This window comes from Anarrhichthys ocellatus, unplaced genomic scaffold, assembly GCF_004355925.1.
Source record: "Anarrhichthys ocellatus isolate YVR2014 unplaced genomic scaffold, GSC_Weel_1.0 scaffold54, whole genome shotgun sequence".
NCBI classification, from domain to species: Eukaryota; Metazoa; Chordata; class Actinopteri; order Perciformes; family Anarhichadidae; genus Anarrhichthys; species Anarrhichthys ocellatus.
In genome coordinates this window covers 674,809-689,206 of record NW_022280084.1, presented here as the reverse complement: position 1 = coordinate 689,206, position 14,398 = coordinate 674,809, and the positions used below count along the sequence as shown (strand labels likewise).

The window sequence follows — 14,398 nt, the reverse complement described above, 5'->3', positions numbered from 1 at the left end:
TATGTTACATTTTTAAACTTAGTTTCGGTGTCGTTCTCTGACGGAACCGTTCGTCACGCATGATGTGTTCAAGGACCGTCGGACAGATAAAAATCTGACGTTAATGACGATCTTTAGAGCTCCTGGCTGTGATAAACGGTGTAGTTTTTGCCATTGTTTAAAAGAAACATGCTTTTCCATCCCGCCGGCGGGTTTTGGGAGGGTTTTAAAATGACGAGGTTAGCTCGAGTTAGCTCGCTAACAGCTATGTGTTAGCAATACTGCATAGCTTTCTAATATATGTCCAATAGGAAGCAACATCGCGTTTACAACATTTAAGAAATCAAGAAACGGAGATCATGTTCACTCCGGTGACAGCGTAAACAAATCCCAACATCCATGAATCAAAGATTAAAAGAATTTGGACTCCTTATCACAAATGGACGGGGCAAAACAATATCAAGAGCCTTGAAGTGGAATTGAGTGGAATGTGTTGCTGTGATTCGGAAGGTGTGCGCTTTGTCTTTAGACTTGACTCTGACTCCTTAATAATGACAATAAGAGTCATTCAGAGATTAAATCTGCTGAAGCTTTTATCTATTTGTTTTACAGCCGTCCTCTGTCCTCAAACGCCTCACAGCGGGGACCCTCCCGCCACAGATGTGCAGAATCAAAACACAACAAACGTGCTCGTGTCACGTCTCAAAGCTGCATGAGTATCTTCTTACTTTACGATAAAACAACTATAATTTGTCTACAGGTGATTCGGACTGTGTGAAATGGGATCAGGCTAAATACTGGATTATCAAAATGTAAGCCACACCATGACTTTTGGCTGCAATAACCACAGAACACTCCTCTTAATAGTCATCTTAGTGACGACGTCCTGCCACCAACAAGCGGGCGATGACATCACAATTAGCTCTGGCCCACGTTTGTTCTGCAGAAGCTCGTTATGCTGTTAGCTGGTATTATCCGGCTGGAGTCTCTTCACTCTGCAGTCACAGTGCTGGAGAATTACAGCCGCCGTCAGCTCCAGCTAACCAAATTAGCACTTGTTACGCAACCTGCTACGCTCGGCTCGCCTGGTCTGCTGCTTCAGCCCTGCACATAGGAAGGCCCTGCAGACCGCCGCAACGCTGACACACACACACACACACACACACACACACATACACATACATATACACATATTTCTTTATTAAATCACTTAAATGTTTAAGTCTGATATGCAACAGAAGTTTCATATTACGCTCCCTTTCAGAGAAGTCAGAAACTCAAACTGTCTGATTGAAGGGAGGTTTTTGAAAGACGTTATAATATCACGTTCACACAGCGGCGTGTACAGTGTTCAATGGAAACTGCTCTCCTGATTGTGTTTGTACTACACACCAACACAGGGCAGAATCAATCACGTTACTATGAAACTAAACAGCATGCGCAATTACAGTCACAGTTTTAAACACGTGATGATTTACGTTGTAAACAAACAAAAACAAATCAACAAAACTACTTGGTTACTTTAGTAAAACACGGTTTGGCTTCAAATAAATACGTTTGTTACGTTATTTATTAATGACGCCGTATACGTCTCTGGTAGTGACCTGTCAATCACATTAACCCCGCCCTAAAGCATCCCCTGCTTTATGGTCTGTGTGACTCTAAATGGACCATAAGTTACTAAATGAACATCATGCTGTATTGAAGAAGACTTGAAACTAGAGATTGAGACCATAAACTCATGTTTACAATGTTTACTGAGGTAATAAATCAAGAGAGAAGTAGAGTCATTTTCTCATAGACTTCTATACAACCAGAGGAGTCGCCCCCTGGTGGACACTAGAGAGAATGCAGCTTTAAGACATGAAGCATCGGCTTCACTGTGCAGAACGGAGGTTGCTGCCTGATTTTACTACGATAGTCCAGCAACCTTACGTGCTCACAGTCTTTTCAAAATAAACTTCTGTCTTCACGGGAAAACTACTTAGTTAGGTTTAGGAAAAGACCGTGGTTTGGGATTAAAATAACTACGTGAATCTCATTACTATGGTACGGAAGTTACGTCTACGTTGACTTGTCGTTTCTAAAGTGAGTGCACATCTCAGCTGCATCACGTTGCAGAGCCAAAAGACATCGGTAAGATGAAATAAAAAATAAACCTCTGTTCTTGGTCGACGCCTTGTGTGCTTTAAATCACGAGGAGGAAAAACAACTAGCTCTGAAAGGCACAGAAGCCTCTCAGGGAATCATCACAAACCACACGGTCCACTGGAATATGCAGCAGCTGATTTTCAATGTTTAAAATATTCAAACTACAAGAGTAAAAGTGCTGCTTATAGAATATCCGTTTGTGATGTCGGTCAGCTGCAGCTTGAGCCTCTCATGTAATCAAGACTCGATTACATTTGAGTCACAGAAATAGTATCGCTGAAATATGAAGAAGCACTTTACTCTTTCAGTAGAAAAAATATGAAAAGAATTCAAGAAAATATGTACGAAAACTGTGACCCGATGTGCTGCAGTTTAGAGGAGAAACCTGCTACTGTCATACATATATAATGCACAACCTCTACATACATTTTGGTGAGGGAATATTACAGTAATTACGGTGTTCGGGCACAACAGGAGGCTTTCAGAGGAGTCATGACATGGCTGTGTGTGTGTGTGTGTGGTGCTGTTTAATTAGAGCACTCTTGGTCTCAGGAGGATCAGACCTGGAAGACTACTGTCTGCTACGTGACAGAGAGCCAGGTGGTAGTGTGTGTGTGTGTGTGTGTGTGTGTGTGTGTGCCTGATAAGTTGGTGGCAGTGAGAAGAGCCAGACACAAACAAACACAGTGGGGTTGAGCACAGACCCACACATACACCAGTAAATGTGAGGTACCAGAGTGGGGATCAAGAGCCCAAAACAACAACAACAACAATATCTTGCGATCAAATGGACGGAAGGAGAAGAAAACACGTCAGAGCAGGGGTTTGACGATGCGTGGTGTAAAAATGAGCACATGTGTTTCTCTGGCATGTATTTGCTTGCTGAGGATAAGCCCTGATAGTGGAGAACTGCACAGTCAAGCCTATGCCCTTCCTCCTCCTCCTCCTCCTCCTCCTGTCATTGGTCAGGGCATTATTTGAGCCCTCACGTGGTTTAGTGAATTCAAGCCACTAAGGATCCCTCACCGGGCAAACTGCCAATCTCATGTTAAGATCTTGGTCTTAAGTACATTCCTGCACTCTTGCTGCAGCACTAAAAAGGTAGTTTTTGGCATTGAAACGGTATGAAAACACACCGATGTTAAACCGGGAAAGATCACAAGCCTGGCGCATTAAGGCAGAGAGAAAACCACAATAGAAGCAAATCCAGGTAGAACAGGAAAACAAAAACAAAGCATGCATAGTATCATGTTACTGAACGGTGCAGATGCATTAGCAGCATGAAAAAACCCATAATCCTTTGGGAAAACAACAGAGCAAAACAGACAACAGAAATTATCTTGCAGAGACAAGGGGGATAAACACAGAACCTGGCAACCGTGGTGTGCATGTTGCAATTCTTTTCAAAGTTCACTCCGTGGTGCAGGAAAGAGTAAATAAGCCAAAAAAAAAAATCATGAGTCCAGCCCTCAAAGATAACAAATCCAGAGGACTCAGATGGCACCTGTCACATAGGCAAACTTACAGGTTCTCTACAGTAGCATACCAGCACAGCAGCAAATACGGACACATTCCTGACCCTGCACGGGTGAACGTGGACTGTACCCGACTGTTAGAGGAAGAGGTTTAAAGCTGCACTGTGTTTCTATTCAGTGTAAACTTTGAGCAGCACATTAAGTCACAGCTCTGCAGCTCAGCCCACGCCATGCTGCGTTCAGGTCCCAGCAGAATCATCATACAAGCACATGTAAAGATATTTCATTTACACTACGTTTAAAAAGAAATAAAATGCCCCAGGCCGCAAGGACAGTCAATTGTTATTATTGTCACGTATCTGCAATGTGTATATATATATTTTTTTCCCAGCATACTGTTGTCCACCTGTTTTTATTCCCAATGGGATTGCTTTGAGTGGGAAATAATACATTTATTTCAAATACATTTTTTTCTACGATATATATTTTTATTTTCTATCAGTTTTTTTTTTACAATTTATTCCTTTAAAAAAAATATATATATTATAGCCCAAGGCTGATCAACAAAATGTGTCAATTTGACAGGAATGACTAGAAACAAAACCGTAAGCTGGTCAATGCACTCTTCAAAATAAAAGCAAAAAACAGCTTCAAGAATACCCCAAATAACCCCACTTGAGTCAGATATTGCTATAATGAATGTTGGTATTACACATACCGGCTGCTTGCAACAACTACTACATATATTGCTGTTCATTAGGCTACCTCAATAAACATACTGCGATATTACGTTACATTTGATTTAGCTAAAGTGACTCTTTTGACAGCTTCAGCACAATTACACGCTACATGGTAATATAGTGGAAACCACACATCTTAAACTATCTATCAATACGCAATGTAATATAATTGTGTCGGCAAATTAAAAAAAGAAATCAACAGTCAATATCGATTGGTATTTTATTTTGAAATAAAAAAAGAACGGGGCTTTACTTATTCCACTTGACGCTTGAGTTGGTTAAGGAAGCCCGAGAAATATCAACCGGGAATAAGTCAAATATTTCACCGTGAAACTACTACATGTTTAACAGTCACATAAATACCTATACAATAAAATAAATCCATTTGGGGTCTTTAAATTCTACTTTGACGACAGCAAAAGAGACGAGCAACGGTCGTCGCTATAACGTCAACGGTTCCCAACGGCTGTCGCTTCTGTTGATCAGGAAGAGCTTTTATTTTAACGACTAACCGTTAAAAGTTAAAACAGCAAAGTCACGTTTGGGATATTTGTGCAGCTCACTCACACACACATAGTGTTTGAACACGTTAAACAAACACCAACATATCAGCGTTTACTTTAGTTTATTTTTTTGAGCCATGACAGCCCGGGCCGGTGGAAAGTAGCATTTTTATCCGTCTAAACAAGCGACAATTTCGCCTTTAAAACGCGGCTCGGAACTGATAGCTATCAGTCACTCAATTCAACCGACGAGTCTCAGTGTATACACTCGCTAACAGTTCATTTAAGACGCTAAAACACTACATTAATAACATACACGTTAAATACCGGTATTTTATTTACCCGGACTCAACTAGCTACTTAACCCCGTGATATAAGTTATGTCCACAGCGATAACGGTTATTGTCGCGAGGAAATGTGCACCACAAAGTATGATAACGTCGGACACTTTACACAAGCCCCCCTTCAGGAAGCGTTATTTCTTTAGGGGAGGTGGTGTTGTGATTGAGGGAATATGGAGGGAGACAGGTAAATTTACCTGGGAAGTTGAGAAAAGCAGCCATGGGTGCGTGGAGGTGCGGGGATGTGGTCGCCCGGTGAGAGGCGTCGGTCAGCGGGACAGAGCGGCAGCGGCGTCCAGGGCCGGAGCCGCCATGTTCCTGTGGCTCAGAGGCTCCTCGGCTGTTTATCTTTACCAGGAGACCCCCCTCCTCTCTCCTCCTCCCATCACCACCACCTCCACTCATCTCATTACCACACTGCAGAGCCGAGTGTCTCTCTCCACTCACGCACACACACGACTGACTTTGACCTAAAATAAGGTCAATCTGGAGGAAATAACATTGAAATAAAAATAAAATCAACTGAAGACGATTTGTGATGAAAGTTTTAAGGTGTTATATGTGGTATTTTAAGTCTTACAGCTTCACTAAAAATACAAACAATATAAACATAACCCCATAGTGATTTATAGAATGTATGTTCTCTATTGTTAATTATACCTTAGTGTTTTTTCATTTTGCTTTATATTCCACTGTAATTTACAGAAATATCTCAGCAGTGACTACATAGACATTTTCAGGAACTTTTTTTATATATTGCTATTCATTGCAATATCCCCAAAAGGATTTAAAATGTGTATCCAGCCCAAATATTGTCTCTATACCTACTAAAATACCAGATTTTTCCTGCAACACTTAGTAGTCCCTAACCATATTTTAAGAATTCAAATAACACTTGCTGCATCATTCATGCGCTGTAGTTCTGTTGTTAGCGGTTGACGTTGCCTCTCAGCTCCAAAATGAGCAGTTTACATAGAACAGCCTACAGGCTCTTCCTGTTTCTATTGAATAATAATAAAAACAATCCCAAACAGTCAGATCACATCACAGCTGTTAGTCAACATGAAAACAGATGAGAGGGGGGGGCACGTGTTGTGATCAGTGTTAAATTATCACAATTTACTTTTCAAAGTTGTGCCCTTTATAAAATGAACTAGCAGAGACCGCCACCTAGTGTCTGACTTAATAACTCGTGCAGCACTTAGTGCGTGTTTGACATTCAAGACTAAAAAAAAGACAAAGAGACAAATTCAAGTTTTTAATAAAGTGAACATTTAGCTCATCGTGTAAAAAGCATCAGTCTCAGAGGATTTCAACCAATGTGCGTTCTTCCCTGACGCCTTTTAATTAAGTTTGACATGCAAACAGCCACCTCTTAAAATCTGATCTATACACAAGTAAACTGTTTTTATTGAACCTAAAGAAGAAGAGGAGGAGAAAGACAAGGTTTATGAACCAAATCCACTAATAAAATGTCCTTTTAACTAATCACAAAGCTGTTCTAGATGGTTATGTTTGTATCTGCTGCTAATTAAAGCAAAGGCAGCACGACTTGTTAGAAGTCTACTAAAGTGGAGCCCGAGAGTCTAAAGGAAACATCCAAGGCAACAAGTGCGAGCACCAACCCTGATTTATCATTAACACACGCCAGTCGGCAGATATAAGGAATTAAAACCATAAACGTCACGGTTAGAGGTGATTATTTAACACAAATAAAGACAGTTATGGACTGAGGACCACATGGACTTCCATCATCCTTGCCGATTGGTCCATTAGAGAGCACTTCTTCACAGGCTGCTCCTCCATTTGGTGTTTGGTGAAGATTCGTTCACTGAGGCGGGAAAAAAAGAAAAAGATTTACATTTTTCTAAATAATGAACACACGTGATCAACCTTCATGGACCCACAACGAGCCACAACGTAAATGAGCAATGGTTCTCCCGTTGCCTCCAGCGGGCCCAGCATTACGTCCTGGGTCTCTTATTAGAACATGTTCGAAATGCATCAAATAAATCTAAATCTGACCAAACACCAGATCGGTCTGTTTTGGTGGAATTTGTGGCTGGACAAAAGCGATGCTCTGAAACTCTCCCAGCCCTCTTACCCAGGCTGATGTGGCCGTCCTTCTCCAGTTTCTTCAGGTGATGGACCAGGTTCACATTGGCTGCTTGGTGCAGGTATTCAGGAGTGTCCTGAGGGAGAAGCAGTGAGAGGAGCAAACAGAAAGAAGGAAGCACATTAGTCACGTTTTTAACATGAATTTCACTGGGAATATTAGTCCTGGGACGTCTTTACTACGAACTACAAGGTTCTTTCAGAAAGGAAACTTTACTTTAAAGAAACTTTACTTTTAATGTTAACTCCCCTCGTCCTAAAATGACCCTAAACCGTTACTGGAGTACTTCCTTGTGTTATGAATGAAGCGGCGCTGTGTGTGTTTGACCAATCAGGGACGGTCATCCCTGCAAACCCTAACCCCAAAAGTTCCTGTACTTTCATTAAGTATACACTACCCTCGGACCGGGGCCTTTTTGGTGGATGAATGGCCCCGGATCTTAATCTAGATCCTGGTCCCTCAACAGGTTCCTTGTCCCTTGTCCTGACTCCGACCACCTCCGTGTGCAGACGGGCAGCTCCTGTGATTGCTTGCAGGCAGCCTATTTCCGGGTCACTTCCACGAGCTAATCCTAGTTTTAGTATGTTTCCTCTGTATTTTAAAGGAACTTGCTAACGGCGCTCCCGCTGTGACTTGAAAGCATCTCCACCCGGTGTAGATGCCGCCGATCGAGCTCATCCAGAGCTGCAGACACTATATTTTACAACAGTTTAAATGTGGCCGTGAGAGCAGCCGGCGGGTTGGTCCCGACCTTATAGACGATCTTGACGAGGTCCATCGAGGAGAAGGGCTCCCCCGCTCCGGCCCGGATGGCTGCCAGGATCTGCTGCTCCCTCTGCTCCCGGTGGCTGATGTAGTATCTGATCTTAGAGGCCGCATCCTGAACCACAGGTCCGTGACCTAAGAACAGCAGCAGGGTTTTTAGTTTCAAACGTCCGATCAATAGAAAATTGATGAACAATAACTTTCTTAATTGATCGTTAAGGACATTTATCAGGGAAGAATTATGAATATTTGCTGGTTGCACCTTCTGAGGTGTGAGGATTGGTTTGTTTTATTGTTTTGATGTCATTATTGATTTTATATTTTGGGGTTTTAGACTGTTGGTCAGGAAAATTAAACAATGCAAAGACGTCACTTTGGACTTTTTCTCTATTTTCTTACATTTTATTGAGCAGTTAATAAATAAATTTAAAAAACATTAATAATAATGAAAATAATCATTATTGCAGTCCTACATTTTAAACATATTACATACTGGTGAATGTATGTAAAAAATAAAGTGAGAATTAATACTGAAGGGAGGAAACATGAAATAGGAGAAGCAAGCTTGTGACTAGATGATCTCTGGTTCGATCCCTGGACCGGTAAGATACATCTAAAAGATTTAAAAAACATTAATATGATAAATAATGTCCCAACAGGTCAGACTGTGGTCGTACTGAAGAGTCCTCAGGTGTGAATGTGTGTAACCTCGCCCTCAGAGGAGCTTCCCTGGGTAAATTAAAAGGTGTTAAAACACATCATCCAGTGTCCCAGACGTAGAACCGCGTGCTGGCTCACCGGGGTAGATGACGTCAGCCTGAGAGTCCAGCAGGATCTTCAGAGACTTCATGTATTCGTAGAGATCCTCGAACACGGCCGTGCCTTCGCCCAGGATGCAGTCTCCAGAGAAGAGCACCTGCTCCTCCTCCAGCAGCAGGGCCATGTGGTCATCGGTGTGGCCCGGGGTGAACAGCACTCTGGGACAAAGACGTGTAAAAACGTGGCTCACTGGATGTTGTCACAGTCAAGTTATTTCTTTTTTACATTATGTATTATCATGATTATGTATTTACTGTCATTATATTGAACTTGCGTGTGGACCGACTTGAGTGTGGCCCCCTCCGTCTGGACGACATCTCCGTCTTTTAGATAAGTGAAGCTTTTGTTTCCGGCCGACTCTCTGACATCGCCGGAGCGAGGCAGTTTGCTGACTCGGACCTCAGAACCTGCAAGAGGGAAAAACAGAGAAATGATGAACTGCAAAACAAACAATCGTTAAACATGTTACCTTTTTATTATCATTATTTCTATATTTCAGACGTTTTTATGCAACTTCTCGGGTACTATTTTGACAATCAGACCCAGAGCGAGTTTGGATTGACCCTGGTTTTTAGACTATTTCTTATTCAAACTAGAATTACAGCCTTGTTGTATTTTATCCTGCTAAGACATGTGTGAGAAATTGTCATAATTAGCATATCTTTTCTGGAGTTATGGCCCAAAATGTGTTTTTGTAAAAGGACACAGGGGCCTTTGACCACCAAAATCTGAGCACTTCATCCGTGAGTCCAGGTGGAGGTTTGTGCCAAATTCTGAAGAGATTCTCGCCCGGCTTTGCTGAGATATAGCATTTCAGAGAATGGGACGGACAGACGGACAACCCAAAGGAAAAAAGAAACCGCCTCTGGCCACAGAGGCATAAAAATACTGCCGAAATAAAGAGTGCTCAACTGTAAACGGGCTTCAAAAGACCCAGAGGTCATTAAACCTGTCCCAGACACACTGTCCTCACCAGTGATGTCCCTGCAGATGTCCTCCACTCCGCCCGTGTGGTCTCTGTGCCAGTGAGTGATGACGATCTCCTGGATGCTGGCGTTGAACTGACTCAGCGCCTGTTTCAGACTGTTGATGTATTCGGGCACGGCGGGCTCTCCGGTGTCTATCAGCACTCGCCTGGAATAATAACCACACATTTGATACAGCATGCATATTCATCATATTAAGTATCTTTAAGTATCTGTATTCATACACACATCATTAAATAACCGTTTTTGCATTTTATCATAAACCTGGACTCTCTGCCGCCACTATGGATGTCCGAAGGCTTTATTCCATATCTTAATATTTATTATCTTCTCCACAGCATTTTTATTATCCTGTATTTCTACTCTGAGCCTATATTGTTGTTTTAATTGATCGCTATTTTGTTTTCCTTTGTAAATCATAACTACGCAATGGTTTTATATGCACATATATACACACACACACACACACACACACACACACATTTATTTATATATTTATATATATATACACATTTTTAAAAAGTTGAATGGAATTTGGCGTGACTTAGAGAGAGAGAAAACATAAGTAAACTCTGTTTCAGTAATATCAAACATTAACCAGACTCACCTTTTCCCGGTTCCGACCAGGTACGTGTTAGTTCCCTGCAGGGTCATCGGGCCCGGGTTGCAGCCCAGAACCCGGACCACTCTGGCGGACAGCTGCTCTATCCGAGGAAGAACAGCACTCATAGTCGGAGGGGAAGTAACGTCAGATGCAAAGAAAAGGAGCAAAACAAACATACAAGTCTAACCGGATGTGTAACGGAACCTGCATGGTGGTGAACAATTTTTACTTCCTGTCGGGTCCCAAAGCAGCCTTCAAAGTAAAAGTCTCAATTTCACAACGTTACTTCAGTAGTATTGGTTATATTTTGTTTAAATTCACGTGGTTTTTATACTAGTACCTCTATTTGGCTCAGTATACATAATTTCTGTACTGTATTGTTAATTCTGATGTTGACACAACAACATAACGTAACGACTCTTAATTGCGCACATTCAACTTCTTAATTGTTTTATTGTTTATTCCTTGTTTTTTTCCAGATTGTTTAATATTTTTTTATTCATTATAATTGCTCTGTGATCTTGATTTCACTGCTGCAATGACGAATAATGAGTTGCCATCTATGTGTCCATCCTTCCTATTGCTGACCTGTGGTGCATTGCTCTGATAGGTCCCATTGCCTTACTTTTCGACCTATTCCAGTGTGTAAATTGCTGTTGTTGTTTATTTATTTTTTTATTTGTTACCGAAGAATTCCTGCAGAGGTTCACTGTGTAACACCTTCTCTCGGTATATAAATAGCTTTTTTCCATTTGCTTCCGTTCACACACATGTGCAAACACTGTCGCTTACATTATCTTCACATTAGTTCCATATAAATTATCTTTATAGATGCTTAAAATAAATAAATGCATTAAATTAGTGCTCCTACAAAAAGCAGCTCCAACCAGGCTCGTGACAACTGAATGGTCCCATTACAGGACATTTACTGAATATCTGTCACAATAACTGTCACCTGACCACACATAAACATCAGCAGCACAGACCCACCACTAGGTGGCGCCATCGTACAGTCTGATTGAGGCTGAATCACTTCTCAAGCTCCACTGAGGCACTTTCAAAAATATATGAAAAGGTGGTGGATTATCAGTGTTTTACTACTTAGTAATGATAACGATGCTCACCAAGTCTTCACAGTTCAACCTCAGATATCAGAGCTAACCGGCTAAATTACTAATGCTATTGTCATTAATGGGCGTTTTTTGTTATATCTCAAAAAAAGAGGGAGAAACCAAAATCTTTAAAAGCTGTTTAACCACATAAAAGTACCCACTGAATGGCTACTGCTCTGTATGTTACCCTGACCTTTCCCCTCTATATGAAATATCCCATGATTAAATAGAAAAATGACTTTGAAAACTTATTTAATGAAGTTTTTAGAGAAGTCTGAAGGGAGTTTTGCTCTACTGACTGACTACAGGCCTGATCAAAATCCCTTAAGGTTATTGGACAGCAGGTATCAGGAGCCAATCAGCTCCTCTGAGAGGTTCATCTGTATACTGGTTCATTTACGTTGTCTGTTAGTTGATTTTAAAGTTTTTGTTGGATATGTTTGGGACCAGAATTGTTGACCAGTGGCATGTATTAAGAGATTCCAATCATTTTTTAAAGATGTTCTCCATGTGAAGTTGTGCCCGAAATCCCTCTTTTCTGCTTTGATGTTTCACTTCAGTCACGTGTGTGTTGCTCTTTTAACTGCTGACATAGAAGAATATTTGACTATAAATACTATAAGAAGTTAGTTATACTGGTGACATGTGTAAACGTCAGCCTACAGTGTGATTTGTCCCTCAGAATCAGTCAGCTACGATTCCCACTCGGTACCCATCAATGCCAATATATGTTTGCCAATGAATGTATTCTGTCATATGCATTTTGTGTCTGTCATCAATTTGTGTCTCTGTGAGGTTGTTTTTCCCCTTTTCACAGTCATTGTGAGTCTCTTTGTGAGTCTCTTTGAATCTACTTGCAGCTGTTTTGTGTCTCTTTGCAGTCGTAGCATGTTTCTTTGTGGTCATTTTGTGTCTCTACGAGGTTGTTTTGCCCCCTTTGACAGTCATTGTGAGTCTCCTTGAGTCTCCTTGCAACCGTTTTGTGTCTCTTTGCAGTCGTCGTATGTCTCTTTGTGGTCATTTTGTGTCTCTTCCTGGTTGGAATGTGTCTCTTTGAGTGACAGTTTGTAGGCGAACGCCAAAGGGGGACACTTTGGGTCCCTGGGCCTGTCCCTGGTAATCCATCCATGAGTATATGTGATCCCCTTTTGCCTTTTCAGGTTGCAAAGCTCGAAGAAGCAATTGAAGGATGAAGAGCAATAAAGAGGTATCTTCTGGTTCCACTGTTATTAAAGTACACAAGACGCTTTGGGCAGCGAGAGCTACAACAGCAATCACCACAGACAGAACTGGTTGCAGTTTTATCACTTTAAAATCACAATTAAAACAGAATGTCAAGAGCCTCTTGCTTACCTGACAGTCAGACTGTAGAGTGCGTGGTGAGCTAGGGGGCGACCGCCTCCCCTTCACTTCCTCTAATGAGCATTGAATCTCTTACACAGAGCATGACGGGATCACAAGTTGGGAGGGGAATGTGGGTGGCATGACTGGCACCAACCGGTAAGCTATAGAAAAACACACCGTGGTAACCAATTATACCTGAGATTAGTTTCCTCTTTAAAAAAGAATGTAAATTGCAATGTTTCACTGGTGAAATGCATCTCCACAGTCTCCACGGGTTCTTTAAACTGATCTTCTTCACTTGTGAACATGAACTGCGACAGCTATGGAATGAATAACGAGGGATAGACATTAACAAGACAAAATCAATGGCACATTCTGACAGAATAGCGTCCTTGCTGTATCTTTAATTTAATATATTTTCTTGCTGAAACAGGACATTAGGCCATAATCTAATGAGGGATCATTCAAAAGTGCAAACCAGTTGGATATCATCTTGGGAGCAAAAAGTAGTTTTATGTTTTATTCCTGTTTGCAAAAAAAACAAAAACCCTTTTGGGTCGTATTTGATTCAGCGTTAAAGTGACAAATAAATCAGCTGGTTAAATCAAGTTTCACTCAGATTTCTACATCTTGTCTTCAACTAGGTCCAAATGCTGAAGCAAAAAGCGATGGAACACGTCACTCCCGTCCTCACGCTCCCTGTTCCTGCTGTTTGTCTACAAAGCACAACATGGTCTCGTCCGTCCTCACCTTGTGCCCCAAAACTAAATGTCAACGACCTGAAATCTCTCACCAAAGCCTCTCGTTCGTCCAAATCCAGGACAACGTATTCTCGCTGCGCGGTGAAGGCCTTTGGATCAAGTGTGCGGCGCTTTAAGTGCCACATAAATAAAGCTGAGATCACTTTGATGGACGAGGGATTAAGTTAAGTTAAAAAAGTCGTATTTTTAATGTGACATAAATGCTTCTATGGATACATATTTGATTTGTGTTCAGTGTAATTTCCTTTTAATTTACCAACACATCCCTGGCACCTACTACAATAGAGCAATAACTAAAGTACTTCATAAGAGGGAACACGAGGGATGATCTCCTCCAACAGGCTTTACATTATGTTGAACCCATTAGTTCTCTTCCCGAGTGCATGCCCAGTAATCCTACACGCATTACGGCACAAGGTCGATGCAGTCAAATGAAGTCGATGGAGACCCACGCTTCCTCCTTATATCGCCTTGTTTGATATTTGTCTCCAATAAATTGTGGCCCATAACATTGGGTGTAAAAGAGGGGATAATTCAGCTCTCTATAATATTTACAGGTAGAATAGGTGGAAGGGGGGTGGGGGGGGGGAGCAGAGAGACATTATTTCCCTAAATGAAATAGATCCTGACATCTGGGCGTCCAAGGGCCCCATCCTCCTCTCTCTCCCTCTCTCTCTTTGTAATTACACGACATAATGGTGG

The 14,398-nt window shown here is 41.5% G+C and overlaps 1 protein-coding gene across 1 annotated transcript; it reads right to left on the bottom strand.

The window, feature by feature from the left end:
- Window positions 1-6,434: 6,434 nt before the first annotated feature.
- lactb2 (lactamase, beta 2) lies at window positions 6,435-12,364 on the bottom strand. Its single transcript, XM_031870724.1, has 7 exons — window positions 10,483-12,364; window positions 9,863-10,023; window positions 9,176-9,296; window positions 8,869-9,047; window positions 8,057-8,205; window positions 7,294-7,381; window positions 6,435-7,020 (listed from the first exon to the last, which is right to left on the bottom strand). Exons 1-7 carry the CDS (start codon window positions 10,653-10,655, stop codon window positions 6,977-6,979), a joined length of 915 nt encoding a protein of 304 aa, XP_031726584.1. The 5' UTR covers window positions 10,656-12,364; the 3' UTR covers window positions 6,435-6,976.
- Between the last annotated feature and the right edge of the window lie 2,034 nt (window positions 12,365-14,398).